At 35.2% G+C, this 22,559-nt stretch overlaps 2 protein-coding genes across 18 annotated transcripts; one reads left to right on the plus strand and one right to left on the minus strand.

Moving 5' to 3' along the window:
• Positions 1-397: 397 nt before the first annotated feature.
• On the minus strand, positions 398-2,751 carry dnajc28 (DnaJ (Hsp40) homolog, subfamily C, member 28). Its single transcript, NM_001017648.1, is given in 2 exon segments — positions 398-1,656; positions 2,636-2,751. A coding segment is annotated over 1 exon segment (1,131 nt). The 5' UTR covers positions 1,636-1,656; positions 2,636-2,751; the 3' UTR covers positions 398-504.
• On the plus strand, positions 2,275-22,270 carry mab21l3 (mab-21-like 3). 17 transcript variants are annotated; one of them, XM_073911973.1, is made up of 10 exons: positions 2,275-2,939; positions 3,546-3,639; positions 5,643-5,783; positions 5,886-5,957; positions 6,459-6,750; positions 8,562-8,743; positions 10,286-10,480; positions 12,748-12,964; positions 14,733-14,772; positions 21,368-22,214. In XM_073911973.1, the coding sequence occupies exons 4-9, from the start codon at positions 5,901-5,903 to the stop codon at positions 14,747-14,749; spliced, it is 960 nt and encodes a 319-aa protein (XP_073768074.1). In that variant the 5' UTR covers positions 2,275-2,939; positions 3,546-3,639; positions 5,643-5,783; positions 5,886-5,900; the 3' UTR covers positions 14,750-14,772; positions 21,368-22,214. The 17 variants fall into 17 exon arrangements, with proteins under 17 accessions (XP_073768074.1, XP_073768075.1, XP_073768079.1 ...); XM_073911974.1 differs by having other exon boundaries at positions 3,546-3,644; positions 21,368-21,796; XM_073911978.1 differs by having other exon boundaries at positions 14,736-14,772; positions 21,368-21,696.
• The last annotated feature ends 289 nt before the right edge of the window (positions 22,271-22,559 follow it).

A 22,559-nucleotide genomic window follows, 5' to 3' on the forward strand; every position in this document is an offset into this window, starting at 1 on the left:
CCTTTTTTTTTTTTGTCCCCTGCTCTGCTGGCCACGCCTACTTCTCCCTTTGCTCGCAGCGCTCCACGGCCATTATGAAGATTTCTTTTTTTTTGTAATTCTGAATTTTGAAGTGGACTTGAACTGAAAGAGGGGGGTTTAATGGGGGTTTATATATATATATATATATATATATATATATATATATATATATATACACGTGTTTCCAAAGGACCAAATCGACTTTAAAAGAATTTTCTAAAGCCTTGTGTAATGATACTGAAAAATCTGTTATGAAATTAAAATGAAATCTATAGAAATATATATTTTTATTAATAAAGTACTTAAACATTTTAATGTTATTACAGTTTGTACAATATTTAAGATCAAATATTATTGCAAAACAAATATACAAGTATTTATATCACCATGATAGTATTTATTGTTATTAATCTTCAATTGTTCAATTAAACAAGACAATAACTATTCCACACTGTATGACAGTTATAGCAACAACACACAACCTCATTTCAGCAGATTCTGCATCCATGCGATGAGTCCTTGTCTGGTGTGCTGAGACATTTCCGTCGTCTCCATCTGCTCCTTTTCATTCCTTTCTTTTTCTCTCTCCTTCTCCTGCCTGAGCAGCAGATCGGTTTTCAGTATCTTCTCCAGCTCTCTCGTCAGACTATAATGCACCATCTGCCTGCTCAAAAGAGGCACTATCAGATTAAAATTGTCCACTTTCTTATTGAGTTTCGCCAGTTCCTCAGCAAACACAGCGCAATGCTCCTTCCACTGGAGGCTTTCTGAGTGTCTCATGGGTTCCCCTAACCTAGCCCTGACCTCCTGCAACCTCTCCCTCATTTTACAGATGCTTTCCCTGATCTCCTTCTGTGCCACAATCCATTCAGGCTGGTAACCGTTGTCGATGAGGATTCTGTTGAGGTTGTGCGTCATTGGATCCATGTATGGGTTGTAATCAAACTTATTGAGCGGTTTACCAGTGCCGCTGAGGTTCTGAAAGTCTCCACGAGCCATTGATTCCTGGATGAGATCCTCAACCAGCCTTTCCACCGCTTGAGTGATTTTAATCTTCTTACTGCGCAAACGTGCATCCCGGGCCACCATTGCTCCTTCTTCTGCGGCTGCCTTCTCCATCTCCTTGCGTCGATACTCCAAGACCTGATCGGTAGCACGATCAACTCGAAATTGTCTGTATTGTCGTTCTCTCTGACTAGGAGTTCCAGAACCAACGCCTTCAAAACTCAGGTATTGTCTGTGTTGAGGAGCATTACCTTTCACTTTCTCGTCCTCGTCTTCCTCCATAGATTGGGTGTACTGTGAAGCTGACTTCTGCCGAGCGAGGTGGGCGAGCACAGCCCGATAGGCCTCCTCAATCTGGGAAAACAGGTCCGCGTCTGCTGTGGGAGCACCGGAATCGGGATGGTAGAGTTTGGCCATGCGGAGGTAAGCCTCTTTGACCTCTGCAGGGCCACTGGCTCCATCATCTGGCAGTTGCAGGAGACGGTAACTCTCTCTCAAGCTGCGGCTGAGAGCTCCAGAGCTGAAGGATCGCAGTGTGAGGGAGGAATACAGGGGCAAGACAGACCTGCGGAGGTCCAGACTGTGCAACCGTAACACCAAGCAGCTCATTGTGCCTCATGGATACAGCTTCTGAGGATACAGAAATGGCAAGTTATTTCAAAATGTTGACAACTATTGACTGCACCATGGTAAAATTATGTTTATCAGTACATTTTATTACTTTTTAAAGAAATCAAACCACATCTATCTATCTATCTATCTATCTATCTATCTATCTATCTATCTATCTATCTATCTATCTATCAATTTATCAATTTGTCTGTTCAGTTCTGATAATAAATTTAAATTTAGCTTAGCTTATGTTAATTAGATTCAATGATTCATTCATTTTCTTTTCAGCTCAGTCCTTTAATCAGGGGTAGCCACAGCGGAATGAACCGCCAACTTATCCAGCATATTTTTTATGCAGCAGGTCACTTCCAGCTGCACCCCATAACTGGGAAACATGTTAATTTAATATACTGGATATATCTAATAATAATTAGATAAAGCTATTTAATTTGAAGCAAATATGTGGTAATTTATCAATTTTACTTTAAAGTAAAAAATAAATAAATAATAAGTATATTTAACTACAAAGTAGATAAAGACTTAAATATTATATTTAATAATATATAATATTATATTTAATAATATATAATATAATATATTTTATAATGTATAATATTATAAAGACTTTAATACTGTGCATTTTTATTTTCCATTACAACTGTAACATTACAGAACAGATATTAATTTATGGCTAGTCATTTTTAATCAATCAATCTTTATTTTAACTTAAAATCGTCAATGTATAAAATTCTCCTAGGTCATCATGGCTTGCTAGATTGCAACAACAGTTCGTACAACGCTTGAGTTGATATAAACGATTTTATAACCACTGAATGATTACGATAGACATATTTGATCATGTGTGGACATAGCAGTCAAGTGTTATTCGTCAAGTTTCCTGTAACGTTAGCAAGAGTGCTAATGTCCAAAGTGCATGTCAAACATGAACGCCTAAAAACAACACAAACAATATAACGTTAGCAATGACAGCCAATACCTCGCGGATTCAGTTCGAATTTTCCCACTTCATCGTGACAAAAGGTCAACAATATTTATGTTATGAGTGACACCGCTCTTCAATGTATGCACTAGGGTTTGTTGTTATATATTTATGTCGAACAGCATGCTGGGGAATGTAGTCACCGTTTTCGGTGCAAAGCGCTTTCTAGAGTTGGTCCTTTAGATGGCGACAAATCTCAACAGCGGATTTCCACACACTTCACTCACTTCTTAAAATTCCTAAAATTGTCTGTTTCATCGACTGAGTACACGTCTGCTGCTGTCAACGCTGTCTGTGTGGGGTAAGTGTTGACTTTTTGGAAAACTAACTGCCAGTAAGAAAAAGGATCGAGGCTGATGTTTGTAGTACTTAATTACGTGTTAATAATTATTAGCCTATGCTATTGATGCTGTTGATGAACTGGCACAAAGCCTTGGTAATCAGATGATTATCAATATCTTGCTATAACATCTATAGGTTAGATCTATCTATCTATCTATCTATCTATCTATCTATCTATCTATCTATCTATCTATCTATCTATCTGTCTGTCTGTCTGTCTGTCTGTCTGTCTGTCTGTCTGTCTGTCTGTCTGTCTGTCTGTCTGTCTGTCTGTCTGTCTGTCTGTCTGTCTGTCTGTCTGTCTGAACAGCCGTAATTTTGACTAGGCTAGATTTCATATAAAATATGTATTGATTGGTTTGTTAAATGACTGTGTGTTTTGTTGCCTTGTTGCCTGATCTTGTTACACACGCTGCAATCTTTAAGGAATAGCTCAGCCAAAAGTTACAATTTTGTCATCATTTACTCATATTTACTAGTTCCAAACCAAAGGTTTCTTTCTTCTGTTAAACACAAAATAAGATATTCTGTTACTTCATTAGTTATTTTTGTTTTCCTACTATAGGAGTCAACGTGTGCCAGCAACCAACATTCTTCAAAATATCTTCTTGGTCAACAGAAAATAATCTCATAAAACCACAGGGGAGGGAGAGTAAAGGGTGAGGTAATTTTCATTTTTGGGTGAACTACCCCTTTAATGTCTCACAGTAAATTCCATAATAATATATTTTTTATTATTTTGTTATACAACCTTCAAACTCTATTAAGTGTTTATAATTCTCTGCCTACAATAAAACATTACCGTATTTTCCATTATTGACAAAACATTTCCTTTATTTAATAATTAGTTCATTCATTCAATCAGACATTTCTTTATTGATTATGACTATACTGTGCTGTAAGTTCCACTTCCAATACCTATATAACATTTAGTTTGTTTATTTATTTAGACATTTGTTCACTTTATCTTCACCACAGACAGTCAATGTATGTTAAAGGCTGTAGTGCAAGTGATTGTGACAGGGTTTTTTTCATATCATCATCACCTGATCTGTACTGAATTGAACCATGTAAGGTCATCCAATTCATCCACAATTGGTATAGTGGTCAATGAGTTTTTGACTTAGGCTACAGAGGGCTCCAAACTGAAAAATTAAGCCGGCAAGTTATTGTATATTATTTTTAAGCATTTGATTATTTCTTAATATTTGATTTGTCCCACAGTTGCTCTCATTGTTGATATATATTGTTTACAATACATGCATATTTTTGTTCATGTTATTTTAGTATGTGAAGTATGAGAATCCAGAGGCTTGGTGTAGTTTTACATTATATAGCCTTTATAATGGCCTCTTTTTAATGCTTTTTTTTTTTTGTTAAATTTAGCATACTTTAATTCAATAAATTCCAACTCACGTAAGTTGATAAACAACATTAACAACAACAATTGTGATCCAGTTGCGTGTTTATAATCAGCATATGGCGCAGTCTGCTGGATTAAAACCAAATGTTTATATTCAAATGAGTGTGATCGGTCATGTGAGTAAGCAATTGGTGAACTAATTTGCCCAGAGGAACATACAAGCTTTTTAGCATCTCGGGAATCAATATTGTGAAATCAATGGCTCTGCTGAAGTGCTTTTCCCTTGTGCGATTTGTGTTGCACGTACACAGGGACACAAAAGAATTGCAAAAAAGGCCACAAAGACACAACATTAAGCTCTGCTGCTGAAAAGAAGACTTAAAATAGCATCTGAAAAGAGCTTATTGTAAGCGTAGACTACAACATGACCAACTGCACAGATGAAGATCTGGATAACTATTTGCTAAATCAGGTGACCTACTTATGCTGTCATTGGTTTTATTGAGCACCGAGATCTAAACTAAACTGTTAATGTGTTATTAGTTTTTATTATAACCATTTCATTTGGTGTTTTAATTAAACAATAATAATTTTAGATGGCTTATTTTTAGAGTTTTTAAAAATTATTTTATTCAGTGTTTGTTCTGCTCTAATCGAATGTGTTATTGTCTTGTTTTTAGCTTAAATGTTTTATATGCGAATATGCTGTACTACTCACAATCTTTACATCTTACCATAGTCTTCATAATTGACATGTTTGTTAGTTTTTTTTGTTGTTGTTATTTACTTAAATATCTATTTGTTGTTAGACTATCCAGTTTTTCTTAACACAGGCTGCATAGCATTTATTTATTTGTTTATTTTTTATTTATTATTTATTAATTTAATTAATTTATTTTATTTATTTATTCAATTATTTATTTGTAGTCAGATGAAAATATGTTTAATTCTTTATTCTTTTTATTCCTCATTTCTTGTTTTATTTTATTTTTGTATGGTAATAAAATATTTTTATTTTATTTTATTTGTAGTTGCATAACTTGTTTTATTTTATTTTATTTTGTTTATTATGCTGTCTTAGTGGTGTAATGTTTTTATTTCTTGTTTATTTTCTTTATTTTTTATTTAAAATTTGTGTTAATAAAATAAAAATAATAAACAAATAGCTAGAGGATTTCTTTTTATTTAGTTTCATTTTATTTGAGTTTAGTGTAGTATTTCAGATAGATTCAATAAAAATAAAAAAAACATTCCTTTTTTGGTTTATTCTGCTGTTTCTGATGTTAAATGTATCGTCAGGTGGATCTCAGACATCGGCAGGTTTCAAAGTGTGTCGAAGATGTGCAGAAAATCATCAAAGATCTTACTACGGAGGTCAGCTCAAAAGACGCTCGCTTCCAGTCCATCGCAAATGCTGGAGTTCATAACGCCAGCCTCAAAGTAATGCTTCACATAGGCCTCATCTATATAAAAAATACTAACTGCATTATAATGCTGGATTTATAACATCATGTTTTTTCTTGTGTCCACAATCTAATTCAGGACCAGCCTGCTTTAATGTCAAAATGGTCTGCATTACTCAGAGGGAGATGTGCATACAACCCTGCCATACAAGTAAGCAGTAGTATTTATTAAAAAGGTATAGATCAACCCCAACATTTAAATTCTATAATTAAAATTACTAGGTAAGTCAATGGGGAGCTGAACCAATTTTGGCACCATTATCATTGGACATTCTTTAAAATATCTTCTTTAATGTACCGCAGAAGAATGAAGGACATACAGGTTTGAAACAAGTAAATGGTGTCAAAATTGTACTTTTCCTATTTACTGTTGTAAACTTTAACTGGTGTTATTATGTAACATGCATGCAGCTACAAATACTTTTGCTGCGGTACTTTTGCAGCATTTACATAGGCCAGAGTGCACTGTTTGATTCAGATCTATATTCTAAAGGTTTTTACAGTGGCACCCCAGGTCTAGAAAATTATATTTTAATATTTTTGGACTAGACAAAAGACAAAAAGTCAGAGTAAGAAAAGCTTATATTATACAGTAGATAAACAGAATAGATGTACTGATTAGTTTGATGTTTTTTTTGGGTGACTTGTGCAGGTCCTCTCTCCAACCCTGTACCTGATCTCAGTGCCTCTGCAGGGCCTGATGGGCTATAAAGAGAGACGGACACGTCAGTGGCGTTATTATACACTGACTGGCTCTCGTCTCCTCTCACCTGTTCGTGAGCCGGAGAAGCTCCACCAATGGCTTGAGCTGGAGAGTTTTGTCAACCCGAGTCAGGAGTGGCACGATGCCCGCATGACCATCGAAGGTGACATTGTGCCAGCCAAGGTGGTGAACGTCTTCAAAGATCTTCTGGAGACGTCTATAAAGACCCGCGGACTGACAAGTTAGAGTTTTAATATTTGTTTAATCTGTGTGTAAATGCTGGTGAATAATGAAAAATCTCTATACACTAATGATATTCTAGTCACAAACAGAATATTAATATGCTTGATTTAATTTGATGTCTCGATATATGTTCTGTTGATAACTGGATAACAGATTTATTTATTTATTAACCTTTTATTTTTGTTTTGTTATCCTCTTATAATATCTTTTCATATTATAGATTCCATAAGTAGCACAACATTTAATCTTCTGTTTGTTTTATACACCATATACACCATATACAGTTGAAGTCAGAATTATTAGCCCCCCTGAATTATTAGCGCCCCTGTTTATTTTTTTCCCCAATTTCTGTTTAATGGAGAGAAGATTGTTTCAGCACATTTCTAAGCATAATAGTTTTAAAAACTTATTTCTAATAACTGATTTATTTTATCTTTGCCATGATGACAGTAAATAATATTTTACTAGATATTTTTTAAGACCCTTCTATACAGCTTAAAGTGACATTTAAAGGCTTAACTAGGGTAATAAGGTGAACTAGGCAGGTTAGGGGAATTAGGCAAGTTATTGTATAACGGTGGTTTGTTCTGTAGATTATCGAGAAAAAAAAATTGCTTAAAGGGGCTAATAATCTTGTCTCATAAATTGTGTTAAAAAAATTAATAACTGCTTTTATTCTAGCCGAAATAAAACAAATAAGACTTTCTCCAGAAGAAAAAATATTATCAGACATGCTGTAAAAATTTCCTTGCTCTCTTTGACATAATTTGGGCAATATTTAAAAAAGAAAAAAAAAATCAAAAGGGAGCTAATAATTCTGACTTCAACTTTAGATATATCTATAGATATATGGATCTATCTATATATCTATCTATCTATCTATCTATCTATCTATCTATCTATCTATCTATCTATCTATCTATCTATCTATCTGTCTGTCTGTCTGTCTGTCTGTCTGTCTGTCTGTCTGTCTGTCTGTCTGTCTGTCTGTCTGTCTGTCTGTCTGTCTGTCTGTCTGTCTGTCTGTCTGTCTGTCTGTCTGTCTGTCTGTCTGTCTGTCTGTCTATCTATCATCCATTACTTCTATACCTTCTCTATTTATTGATTGATTGATTGATTCATTTAAATAGTTTTACTTAGTTTTTTAATTGTTTTATCATTTCTTAACATTATGCTAAATCTTTATCTTCACTCTGTCTTTCTATCTTTTTTGTTATTTAAGATTTGAATGCAGAATAGCATTTAAACCTGTAAACATTAAACAAATTTAAGATTTTTGGAATAATTATGATTTATGAAATGATGGAACTACACTACAACACTTTCAGTGCGATAAGACTTTTGGCCTTCACTGTTAGTGTTTTGATTCCAGTCAATAATAGCTTTGTAACTGTTAGTGGAGATTCTACGAAGCAGATGAGCTGTAGCAAAGGAAATCTTTAAAATGAAATAGTGTGAAGTTTAAAAAGCTTTTTATTTGATAGACAGGGATTTTAAACTCACTGTATTCTCATTTGACCCACAGGCGCAAAGTGTTGATGGTAAATACATTTCTGCACACACAGACACAAAATTGCAAAATGTAATGCTTAAGTTTGGATCCATATTCTTACATTTTTCACATTCTAATGAAATATAATATAATTTTAATACCATATTTGGTCAATTAGTATGTTGATTAAGGGGAAAATCCTATCAGAGTAAATTAAGATTTGAGCACAGCCATAAATGTGCAAAATGTGCAATGGTGTATATATAGAGTGGTTTATGCAGCATGTGTTTTGTGCGCACCCTTTTCTACTCTGACAGATAAGGTGAGTGTGCTGGAGTCTGTTGGGACAGCGGTGCGAGTTGCAGTGGAAACATCAGAGGCTCAGATAGAGGTGAAACTGGTTCCTACTGTGGAGCTGATGAACTACTGGCCAAAGAGAGCTCGATGGCCCCGGCTCTTCCGCAGATGGCCCTCCACAGAGCGAGCTCGCTGTATTAAGGTCTGATTATATATATCTTGACAAAAATATATCTTTGATAATTATTATTAATATTAATTATTATTAATAATGGCGACACGGTGGCGCAGTAGGTAGTGATGTTGCCTCACAGCAAGAAGGTCGCCAGTTCAAGCCTTGGCTGGGTCAGTTGCCGTTTAAGTGTGGAATTTGCACGTTCTCCCCACGTTTGTGTGGGTTTCCTCCGGGTGCCTCAGTTTTACCCACAGTCCAAAGACATGCGGTACAGGTGAATTGGGTAGGCTAAATTGTTAGTAGTGTATGAGCGTGAATGAGTGTGTATGGATATTTCCCAGAGATGGGTTGCAGTTGGAAGGGCATCCGCTGCGTAAAACAAATGCTGGATAAGTTGGTGGTTCATTCCGCTGTGGCCCAGATTAATAAAGGGATTAAGCCAAAAAGAAACTGAATGAATCATTATTAATAATTATTTAATAACATTTTAGGTTTTTTTTCTGGATTTTTTATATTTTTTGTTTAGAAAAAAATAAAATCATTATTATATACAAAACTGTATATGTATACGGTTCCGCAAGGAATACAATGCCCTTTTAGGAACTTCATTTTGGGATAGTTCTCCCAATAATTTGAATTCTTTCATCATTTCCTTTCCTTTCACTTGTTCTAAACATATTTGACTCTATCCTCTGTTAAACACAAAAGAATATATTTTGATGAATCTGGAAACCTGTAACCACTGACTTCCATAGTGTTTGTTTTTCCTACTATTTGTGTCAATGGTTACATGTTTTCAGCTTTTTTTCAAAATATCTTCCATTGTGTTCAACTGAAGAAGTAATCTCATAACCACTTGAGGGTAAGTAATTATTCAGTATTTTTTGGGTGAACTATCTCTTAAAGGCAGAAAAGAGTCAATAGTTACCATCATATAGACCTCCACTGAAATCAATCCCCATTATTATTGTTTCTATTGGAAATTACCTACTATTTGCAAAGTAGTTTTTCTCCTTGTAGTTGAGCTATAGTTCCATACAAGTACTTTATTTTCAAAGAATAAAAGATGGAATTTCATTGGTTGACAACAATGTAAACTTTCATCCATCACACCTTGGATACTTGGAGGTTTTCTCCTCGTGTTCGCATGGGTTTCCTACCGGTGCTCCAGTTTCCCCCAAAGTCCAAACACACACACTATAGGTGAATTGGGTGAGCTAAATTGTTTGTAGTGTATGTGTGTGAATGAGAGTGAATGAGTGTTTCCCAGGGATGGGTTGCCGCTGGAAGGGCATCCGCTGTGTAAAACATATGCTTGATAAGATGGCGGTACATTCCGCTGTGGCGACCCCTGTTTAATAAAGGGACCAAGCCGAAAAGAAAATTAATGAATGAAACTCATATTTATGTTTGAGATATTCTGATTTATTTATATGTTGTGTTTAACCACTCTAGAGACACAACAGAGTCAACTGTAGATACCAGAATAACTGTCTGTGGGATAACATTCTTTTATTATTAAAAATTAGTTATTAGCTGACTAGTTTGAGTTTTGTTTACCCCTTGCAGTCATTTGGATTCAATCTAATGGCCTCTTCGAACTACCACTGGCTGCTGTCGTTTTCGCGGGCAGAACAGGTGCTGTTGAGTAATATAGATGAGGATGGCGGCTGCCGCAGGAAGTGTTATCGTGTGGTCAGACAGCTGAAGGAGGACGGGTGGTGTCCAGGAAGCAAACCTGTCATCACTGCCTTCCACCTACAGGTATACTTACCCTACCAAAAATAGACTCTTTATGTGATGGGCCAGTGTAACTTTTCATCCATTAAATATAAAGTATCTATTTTCATACTTGTTCTTATTATTTTTTAGATACTAGTAACTTTTCTATTAACAACTAGTACTTATTATCTATGAGTTCTTGTTCTATAATTACTAGTACATTTAAAAATATAAATTAGTATATGAGTATATATGAGCAATATCACATGAGTAGCAGTGCAATATGATTTTATCAGCACTGGTGGGGTCCACTAAGGCATTCGGCCTGTGGTCTCGAGCCAATGCACGCCTCTCACCAGTACCCGTATAAAATCATATTGCACTGCTACTTGTGTGATATAGCATTTATATAATAGTTCGATAGTATAATCGTTTGTATAGAAAAGAAAATCAAAAACAGAGAGTCTCGAAAAACCCTTTTGCACGAGGAACTGCAGCTGACGTCAGAACAGTAGAAACTGCTGCTTTAAAACATGTCACTTTAGAGATAGTATTTGAATAATTCTCTAGTGTAATGTCTAAAGTGATGACAAAACAGGTCATTTTGCTCACATATTAAGATTATAAGGCTAACCAGCATGAAATGCCATCAGTCTACAGAGATTTCCCAGTATTTCTCTGTTGCTATCGGGAGATCACAATAATTAACCCTGGAAAACCCAAAGCAAACACTACCAGATTACATTGGTATACATACAGCATAACAAAATACAAAAGAGAGAGATCGACTTAGAATGTCACTTACCTGATTTATAATGATTTGATCAGCTTTAGTTTGAAACTTAAGCTGCGGTCACACTGGACTTTTCTCCTTATAGACTTCCATTCATATGCATTGGAAACGCAAGCTTGTGCATCAAGCTTCACAGATTGCTGCATTGCAAAGTTCAAGCTTGGTAAACTCTGACCTGCGAAATCACATCACTTGACTGCGTGTGACCACTCGAGGATCAAAACATGACCTCTTTGTACAGAAATTTAAAGCAATAGCAATATTTATCAAACTGTAGTGTCCTCTGCTTGCTGCTGTGGGTGGAGTAATACACAAGGGTGAAGGGTAAAGATGCTGGACGAGTGCTGTTATTTTCATAACATCGCACAGCTATCAGCCAATTAGATTCAAGAACTGTTGTCTAAATATATTTATTATTATCACTTACTCTTTAGCTACCAGTAAATATTCCATGGGTACTAGTAACTTTTAAAAATATAACATTATTCATTAGATATTAGTGCTTATTAATTAAATACTAATACTTATTTTAGTAGATACTATATAAACTATTCAGTTTTGTCCAGTATGTATTCCAGTTGTGACTAATACATATTTGTAGATACTCTGTTTTTTATTAGGTACTAACACTTTTTTCAGATACTAGTACTTAATCTTTATAAAAATAACACTTATTTGTTTGATACTCATCATAATAAGATACTGCTATTTATTCATTAGATGCTAATTCCTATTTATATGATACTTGTGCTTAGTTATTGGACACTAGAAATTTTTAAAATGATAATTAGCATTAATTATCAATGTGGCAGAATAGTTGGCGGTTCATTCCGCTGTGGTGACCTCTGATAGCCGCAACCCAACAATGGGAAACACCCATACAATCATGCATTCACACACTACGGCCAATTTAGCCTATTCAATTCACCTATGCCGCATGCCTTTGAACTGTGGGGAAAACCAGAGCACTCAGAGGAATCCCATGCAAACACAGAGAGAACATACAAACTCCACACAGAGATGCCAACTGACCCAGCCGGGGCTCAAACCAGTGACCTAATTGCTGTGAGGCAATCGTGCTACCCACTGCGCCACCGTAACACCGTAATGAACAAATAAATAAGAATAAATAATAACTAGAATATAATGAAGAAATGTATGTAATTAATATTGTTTGAAGTGTCTAATAAGAATTAACAAGAATTATCTAATGAATGAATACAAGTACCTATTTTAGAAGTACTAGTATCTAACAAATAAGAGTGTCTAATATATAGACACTAATATCTTGGGTAATAATTACTAAAGAACAGTAGTACATAGTAATTTACTAGTAGATTTACCATTAGGAAAGATACTGGTATCCAAAAATAATTGTTAGTAGTGTGCATATGCAAATGCGTATGATGTTTTATAGATTTAATGTTAAATTTACTCACCATACTGTTTACCTTTTGGCTTGAAATTATACCGCTTGTACAAAAAAGCAGACATTTACACTTTTCCTATGATCTAGACGCTTCTCTTCTGGACATGTGAGAAATACCCCTGCACCAGGGACTGGAAGGACTTCAGAGGATGTGTATTGCGGCTGGTGCAGAAGCTCCACAAGTGTGTTAGTCAGCATTATCTCCGGCATTACTTCATACGCTCCCACAACCTCCTAAAATACAGCAATACTAATGAGCTGGATGAAGTGGCAAAGAAGATTAATCATTTCCTGGAAAACCCAGGTACTTACATTCATTAGAAGCTTCCTCTGTGAGTTAGATTGCATAGATCTGTGTTAGCTGTGCTTGGACTGCATCATATTGATGACCATTTTTCCTTCTTTTCTCCCATCGCATCCTGACATTTTCACCAGAATTGTGATAGTAGGTCAACACTGTGAATGAATGACATTAAAAACGTTGAGTTGATTGATTCAGTACATTTCTTTTGCTCGTCTGGGGCATTTCATTTAATTTCATTTGACTTTATTTTAATATTTTTCGGTTATTTAATTTCATGCTATTTTCAACAGGCCAACATTCTGAATGAGGGAAATAATAATTAAAATATTAAATCAAGTTATTATATGAAATAGTTTTCTCATCAGGCATTTTTATAAAATTTGTTATTTTATTTTATTTTAAATATTTCAAATAATAATATCAGCTGGTCAAATTTGAAAATGAATGAATACAATGAAAAAGACTGATTAAATGAAATAAACATGTTAAAAAAAATTTTGTCAGGAATTTTTTATTTTCATTTATTTTATATTGTTTTTTTTATTTTAACTATTTATCTATTCAATTTTTTTTTACTTTCCATTAATTAAAAAGGAAACTAATTAAAAAGTTTCCTAAGGAAACTATTTTAAGATTAATAATAATAATAATCTGTAATAGCCCTGTGCCGCTTTTAAAAAATAATGATCTAATCGAAAAACTAAAATCACTTTTAACTTTTTGCTTTATTCCCCAGCAGAGGGCACTAAAATTACTGCTATATGTATTACAAGAGCTCCTAGTATACAGTAATGATCAATTAGTTTCATTTCCAACAGATAATTTGTTTAGATACACAAATGTACCACGTCAGATTCACAGAGACATTGTCAGACTCATTCTAGCGTATGTAATCACAGTAATCTGGCATGTCAGTTATTAATTGTAAGTGAATCAGAGGTGACATGAGGGAGTATTTCAACCAACGATTAATTCTCGCATTATTAAATCACCCTCATAAATTCCAACCCCATTTTAATTATTTACTCCATCAGTTTTTTTTGCATAACAACTTGACCAAATATGTTGTGATTGTGTAGAAGTGAAAACAAAACAGTAATTTTGGTTGAATTATTCCTTAAATGGCAAATAATACCTTCATAATTATAATTTTAAATAATGTCTTTGTGTTCTTTTCAGCTTGACCAAAAATGACTGCTGTTTGTACATTAATGTAGAATATAAACAATTCACTAGACAAAAACTCCATTATTATAAAAAATAGTGTTCTCTTCAAGTATTTTATTATTTGATTTGATTTAATCTATTTATTTCAAACAACAAAAATCATACACAAAACAATTCTTTAAACAATATACATTTCATCATGGTCTAAATGGAGGGGGATGAATTATTATATTTGTTTTATTTTTCAAACTGAAAAGCCAAACCCTACAGGAGCCACTGACCACTGCAACCTATTATGACACTACTAATTCAACTTATAACAGCGTAAATATATAAGAAAAAGAGTTGAAGCCATAAACTTGTGATACACACAAACAAAAAAGAAGTCTGTAGTGTTTTTTGTCCTCCAGAAAGTGAATGTCTTTTATCTCCCTGAGGTGACAGGATTGTAAATGTTGCATCTTCTAAATATCAGATGTGTTTTTCTTCCCTATTACTGCTACATCAAGCAGCTCCATCATCTGTCTGTGACTTTATATTTTACAGTCTATGATTTTTTTCCACATTTCCCTTTCATTTTTAGCTGTCATATTTCTTTCAGCAGGGCATTTGTGTTAAAGAGATGTTCAAGCCTTGAAAAAGTAAGTAGCAGATTGACGCCATCTTGTTCAGCTAGTGACTAAAAACAAAATAGCTAGCAGCAAGAGCTTACGTCACATGCTAACTAACAAAACTTTTATTCCCTGGATAAAATATGTTATAATTCACTTTTTAGCCTGGTTTAGTTTGCTAGCTTTAGTTAGCTCCTGCTTCTAATTGCCATAACAAAAAAAAAAAAAAAAGAATGTCTCTTGCATCAGCAATTCATCAACCGAGCAGATTTTTAAATGATCTGCAGGTTACATTCTTTTTTTAATAATGGTTCTGTAACAGTTCTGTAACAGTTCTACTTAGAACCATATTGCCTTTTATGCTGAAATAGTTCTTTGTGAATGAGTTCCTTAATTCTAGCCTGCTGCTAGCTCTTTGCAACTATCACATGGCCTCTCACTGAAGATAAACAGGGCTGTGCCTGGTCAGCACCTGAATGGAAAACCACATGGGAAAGCTAGGTTGCGGCCGGAAGTGGTGGTAGTGACACCCGCAGGGAATGCTCAACCTTCAGTTTTCGTTGGTCCTAATGCCCCAGTATAATGAAGGGGACTCTATACTGCTCTGTGATCGATGTCTTTAAGATGAGACGTTATACTGAGGTCCTGATTCTCTGTGGTCGTTAAAAATCCCAGGGTGTCCTTTGAAAAAGAGTAGGGGTTTATCCCCGGCATCCTGGCCAAATTTGCCCATTGGCCTCTGTCCATCATGGCCTCCTAACGATCCCCATGTCATAATTGGTTTCATCACTCTGTCTCCTCTCCACCAATCAGCTGGTGTGTTGTGTGGTCTGGCACAATATGGCATCCAGGTGGATGCTGCTCATTGGTGGTGGTGGAGGAGATTCCCCCCAAAGTGTAAAGCGCTTTGAGTGTCTAGAAAAGTGCTAAATAAATGTAAGGAATCATTATTATTCCCGCCATATGTTTTTTTTTTTTTTTTTTTTTACAAATCTGTAACTGTACAGCTTAAAAAAAGTACCATCTTACTGACCATCACAAACTTTCAAGCATTATTTTGCTAATTTAATATGTTTAGGTTTCAAAGACTTTTTGTTGTTGAGAATTAAATGTTAGCTCTATATTTCAGTTCTCATCATAAATAACATTAAGGAGAATAGATTTAACATTTGTCTTCCAAACCCTTCTAGATCTGCCTCGGTCTTCTCTTTCAGCCATGCTGGAAAGTTCTGCCCTTTGGGTCTGTATTGTGTATAGCTTCTCTAGTTTGGTTTATATGTTGTGCCTTGCGTTTTAATGCAGTCTTTTTCACTCTCTGTGAATTTCAAGCAACAAGGACCTCTTTGTTTTGGGTGCCAGGCACCCTCTCATGCATTGCAATTGGTTGAGAGACCCTCATCCTGACTCCATCTCTTATTAACCCTTTAACTTTCTCTCTATCATTATACATCCGTCACTTTATTTCAGTGCTTTGATTTATTCAATGCAAATTAGGCATGGGACGGCACCGTGGCTCACTGTCACCTCACTGCAAGAAGGTCACTGGTTCGATTCTCAGCTGGACCAGGTGATATTTCTGTGTGGAGTTTATATGTTCTCTCCGTGTTCACATGGGTTTCTTCTGGGTGCTCCGGTTTTCCTAACAGTCCAAAGCACATGCGGTGTAGGTGAATTCGATGAACTAAATTAGTGGTGTGTGAATGCGAGAGTGTATGGATGTTTCCCAGTAATGGGTTGTTCCTGGAAAGGCGTCCACTGCGTAAAACATATGCTGGAGTAGTTGGTGGTTCATTCCGCTGTGGCGACCCCTGAGAAATCAGCAACTAAGGAAGGAAAATGAATGAATGAAAGAAAATCAGACATGTTGCATCATATACTGTTAATATGATAACAAATGTTCAAAGAAAATAATTTTCACCCACACACACATACATGTTGGTCTTGGTGGTTTACAAGGACTCTTCATAGACGTAATGTATTTTATACAGTAAAAACCATATATTAATAGACTTAGTCTATCCATAAACACAACTCTCACAGGAAAGATTATGAGATTTTAATGTAAAAAGACCCCATTAAACGGAATTTTTAAGCATTTTAAATTATGAAGACACAAAACACATACTTGTAAACCACCCTAAAATAGTATAACTAGGTCATGCCCATGTCTTTATACAAATATCTGGCAATATCTTGTAATCCACAAAAACCAGAATTCACACATGCAAACAATGTTCTTTGCTGAAATATATTCATTCATTCATTTTCCTTTGGCTTAGTCCCTTATTTGTCTGGGGTTGCCACAGCAGAATGAACCCCTAACTATTCCAGCATATGTTTTACACAACCGGTGCCCTTCCAGCCGCAACCCATTACAGGGAAACACCCATACACTCATTCACACACACACACACACACACACACACACACACACACACACACACACACACACACACACACACACAAACTATGGCCAGTTTAGTCAATTCACTTGTAGTGCATGTCTTGGGAAACCCACGCTAACACGGGGAGAACATGCAAACTCCACACGGAAATGCCAACTGGCCCAGTCCGTACTCCAACCAGCGACCTTCTTGCTGTGAGGCAACAGTGCTAACCACTGAGCCAAAGCCCCACAGCTAAAATATATATTACAATTAAATAAGTTTTTCTTTACAAATACATAGCTATATTTAAAAGCATTTAAAATACACTTGCCTTATTTAATAGATTAATACAGTGGTCACCAACAGCTTTTAGCTCCAACCCTAACCAAACACACCTGAACAAGCTAATCAAGGTCTTACTTGGTATACTTGAAACTTCCAGGCAGGTGTGTTGAGGCAAATTGGAGCTAAATCCTGAAGGGACACAGGCCCTCCAGGACCGAGATTGCTGACCTCTGGATTAATATGTAACAATAAAACTTGTTCATTTGATGTCTAAACATCTGAAACAAGCACCATACTTTAACTGGTAACATTGAAAAACTCTTGAATAAATTTTTTGACAGGCAAACAATATTATTCTATATTTAGCATATATTTACAATCTTTTAACCATATTGGTCTTGAATTACCCTTGAGCTAGATTGAGTTCAGTGAGGGCATACAAAAAGAGGAGAGCCTGCAACTGTGCTGGTGAATGGCTGAGGGAACATTCCCTTGGATGGCGGTAAACATAGTGACCCTTTCTTTCACTCTTTGTTACACGCTTTCTTTCACGCTGGCTTTGAAAAGGGACAATTGTGCGTAACTTCCTGCTGGCACGATGGCACAATGGCTTGAGTGTGAGACAGCTTTCCCTGGACGTTCTGTCATCTGGGTGGCATGAGCTATTATGTGGAGCCTTGAGGTATAGTGGTGTCTCCCGTAAACATGCCAAATGCTAAAATGCTTAACCCTGTTTAAGACCATAGGGTAATGTTTGGTCAAATATAATGAAAATGATGTCAATATTTCATCACTCTTTATACCTACATATTGTCATTTTTTACCAGCTTTATTATTTTTCGTACCATAACATTTCCTGGCTATCAAGCTCCAAAAAGCACCACCTAATTATTATAAAATAAGTCTAGACAACCTCTGTGTGTGTGTGTGTGTTTTTTTTTTTTTTACCTACATGGTGTCCTTTTTACATTTAAGTGTCAATTTATCATGTTTAAGGGTTCTGTCTGTTGATATATATATATATATATATATATATATATATATATATATATATGTATATATATATATATATATATATATATATACACACACACACACACACACACACACACACACACACACACACACACGTTGCTGAGATATTAAACGTTAAAGTTTTTGCATCCTGTACAGCAAAAATTTTAAGTGGATCAAGTTAAACTTCAAGTTTTTATCAAGTATATGTTTAAGTGGATTGAAGTCTAATGCTTATTTAAATGTATAATAATAATAAAAACACTGTAAATAAGTTGTCACAATAACTAAATGGCTTAATTTTAATAAAAATTTCAAGTTGGTTTTAATAATGTCTTTTAATATGTTATATTTAACATGTAATCAAACAGTGTGTGTGTGTGTGTATGTATGTATGTGTTTTTGTGTCATATCAGGACACACATCTGTATAATGACATGGGTATGACTCAGGTATTACAAAAAGGAGGTGAAATATGAGGACATTGGTGATGTCCTCATTTCTCAAAAAGCTTATAAATTCAACAGGATGAATTTAATCAAAGAGTAAAGCTGCACACAGTTTCCTGTCATGGTTGGGTTTAAGGGAAGGGTGGGGAGAGGGCAATATAATATACGGTTTGAATAGTATAAAATGAATGGAAACCTATGTAATGTACCCACTTTTCACAAAACAAACATGTTTGTGTGTGTGTGTGTGTGTGTGTGTGTGTGTGTGTGTGTCTGTTCAATCAAGTGATAACATCCGAAGTGGGTGCGCTATAATTAAATTTTGCATTATTTACTTTTTACACAGTAATTAGTCAAATGTAACATAAACACTAAGATAAAGTGTTTTTTTTTACTACAGCTAAGAAACATTCGCATTTGCAAAATATTTTATTTTTATGTTTCCTTTATTTTACCAGGAATTTCCCATTGATATATGCATCTCTTCTTCCAGGGGGTCCTGGCCAAAATGGCAGCAAAAAAAGTTTCAGATAAAAAATTAGATATACATATAATGTCATGTATTAAAATGTACATAAAACATTCACATGATTTTTCTAGGTAAGACTTCAAAAGATTAAAAAAAGAATTAGAGATGCAATTATTTCTAACGGGTAAGGAAGTGGCGCGGTAGTGCTGTCGCCTCACAGCAAGAAGGTTGCTGGGTCGCTGGTTCGAGCCTCGGCTCAGTTGGCGTTTCTGTGTGGTGTTTGCATGTTCTCCCTGCGTTCGAGTGGGTTTCCTCCGGGTGCTCTGGTTTCCCCCACAGTCCAAAGACATGCGGTACAGGTGAATTGGGTAGGCTAAATTGTCCATAGTGTATGAGTGTGTGTGTGGATGTTTCCCAGAGATGGGTTGCGGCTGGAAGGGCATCCACTGCATAAAAGCTTGCTGGATAAGTTGGCGGTTCATTTCGCTGTGGCGACCCCGGATTAATAAATTTACTAAGCCGACAAGAAAATGAAATGAAATTATTTCTAACATGAAAACACTCTGCATTTCATTCCATGACGTACGGCCAAAGGAGCAAACTCCGTTTTATCAAACTCCGTATATTCTCTAGGAACAGTTACATGTATTTTATAAGAATTTTATGTACTATAACTACAAGTTATAGAACCGCCAACTCATCCAGCATGTTTTTACGCAGTGGATGCCCTTCCAGCCGCAACCCATCTCTGGGAAACATACACACACTCATACACTACGGACAATTTACCCTACCCAATTCACCTGTAGCGCATGTCTTTGGACGCAGGGAGAACATGCAAACTCCACACAGAAACGCCAACTTTATATTATATTATATTATATTATATTATGTTACATTATATTATATTATATTATGTTACATTATATTATATTATATTATATTATATTATATTATTACGCTAAATTATTAATGACAAATATAGTATTTACTAAATGGATTAAAACCGATACATTTCCCTGAACTAGTTTTCTCATCGCCAATATTTATATATTTATTTTTTTAAACATGGAAACAAACATATTTTTTGGAAGTCGACACAAAAAATGTCCTTTGCTTACAGTATCTTACAAAATAAAGTAAACCCGCTTGTGGTATATGACATATGAAAAGCCTATACACTACATTTAACTACATTGAAGCCTATTGACTCAATATATAAACAAGCAGTTAAAATTATGGACATAAAACCTATGCAATGGCATCACTGTAAAGTTTTATGTAAACATAACCTTTGTAGTTTTAATTGTTTTATTAAATTAAATAATCTTAAATTGTTTTTTTTTTTTTAATGTTTAAATAGTCATGTGACAATTCTGTTTTCTGATCTAATTAATAGGCATCAAACCTCTCACAGAGTTACACGGGCAACTGCTTATGGTGACTGTCTAGTGCCAAAGTGTAAGACCTCCTTTGGTCAATCTGTCTTCTCTGTAAAGGGAGCCAAACTGTGGAATGATTTACCTGTTAGCTTAAAATCAGAAAGTAATATGAATATTTTTAGTAGTGTTCTTAAAAAGTTTTTAAAAAACAAAACTTCAGTAATGCACAGACAGTCTACTGTTAGTTTGTTGGATCATGTCACCTTTGCTTTTGCCTTCAGTAATTTTATGTAAAGAAATATAATGTTGCATATGTATTTGTTATATTTACAATTTGTTAATTTTTTAAGCTTCCCGTGGACAGGTGTTGAGAATTAGCAAGTTTGCTAAAACACTTAAACAAATCCATTTGGTTGTCTAGTGTAATTGTGATGCCCATATCAAATAAATAAATAAATAAATAAATAAATATCTACAGTAAGTGAATGTTCTTTACTGGCCTAAATGAACAGCATGTGGGTTTGTAAAAATTGAAATAATGACCCAGGTCTCAGTTTTATTAGAACTATGTGATAAATGTGGACCATATGCTAGACTGAATGTTAAGACAACTTCCACATCTGTTACATGTTTTTGTAGCTGCAGACAGAAGTAACAGCAAAAGCCGTCAGTAGAAGATGTTGAAGATTGAGTGGCAGAGTCTGAGAGAGAGACAGACAGTGCTGACAGCTCAACTGATGGACAGAAACGCTGGAGTTTGGTTGTGGGCAGAGGAAAGGAGACTGAAGGCCTGGCGTGACAGCAGGACTGACGTGAAGATGAAGTGTCTGCTGTTGACACAGATAGAGACTGACAGCTACAAATATACAAAGACAGACAGAAACTCTGAGCAATGGAAGAGTATGCGACAGTAAAGTCGGTGCTTTGGGAAAACTCAGCCCATGTTTAAGGAGATTAAAATGCGAAGGGATTTGTAGTTTGTGTTTTGTTGTTGAGCAGAAGATAGCTTTGTTATGAATTTTAGATGCTGAGATGGTGAAGTGCATCATAAAAAGTCATGTTTTTTATAAAATACTTCCTAGAGTAATGATCTGATCTTAGAAAACTATGGAAGTCACCAATGGAAGTCATTGGTTAATCCAAAGCTGGATACATTTAGCAACAAATACTTTTTCAAATGATTTACAATGAGCTTAGGGATGCATGGTTTACCGGTACTATGGTAGTATCGTGATACTATGGCTTTAAAATACTGGTGGTGCCACTGTAGTTTGTATATGGCAGTATCATCATTAATGCTTTATCTACAATAGATAATGTTGCATGTGGAAAAGTGCTCACATGTTTGTGCAACAATAGACCATTTTGTTTTAGTTTTGTTTTAGGAGCACTTTAAGGCTGCAAAACTGTGTAGAACTCACATCTTTTATGGTAGCCTATTGCACGTTTTCTAATGCTTTAGTTTAAACGCACATTTGAATCGGTTCATTTCTGTTCCTGTTAATATGATTTATCAGCTACAACAACTGCAACAATCTCTTTAAAAGAACGACTCACAAAGTGAAATTTTTAATGACTTTGGATTGTTACCTAATAAGACTGAAAAAACAAATAGTTGAAATACCCAAAATAGCACCAGGAAACATTGAAACCACTTCATATAGCCTAATTTTGTTGAAAACAAATGCTCTTTTGTAAAAATTTAATTCAGTATAATTTGTTTTCTATAACAGTATAATGGCTCTCTCATGTTTCTAACTGTCATTACAACACAATAGGGTATATGCAGACAGACTTTTAATTTCAGTCAGCCAGCCCCAAGGCTTCCGGT

Source organism: Danio rerio, chromosome 9 (assembly GCF_049306965.1).
Source record: "Danio rerio strain Tuebingen ecotype United States chromosome 9, GRCz12tu, whole genome shotgun sequence".
Taxonomy (NCBI): domain Eukaryota; kingdom Metazoa; phylum Chordata; class Actinopteri; order Cypriniformes; family Danionidae; genus Danio; species Danio rerio.

What these genes read in the sequence shown, in the direction of transcription:
- mab21l3 (XM_073911966.1), top strand. Translation starts at nt 4,768, where the DNA reads ATGACCAACTGCACAGATGAAGATCTGGATAACTATTTGCTAAATCAG. An exon ending in ATAACTATTTGCTAAATCAG is followed by an intron (nt 4,816 to 5,642) that starts GTGACCTACTTA and finishes ATGTATCGTCAG; the next exon opens with GTGGATCTCAGACATCGGCA. An exon ending in TCACTGCCTTCCACCTACAG is followed by an intron (nt 10,481 to 12,747) that starts GTATACTTACCC and finishes CCTATGATCTAG; the next exon opens with ACGCTTCTCTTCTGGACATG.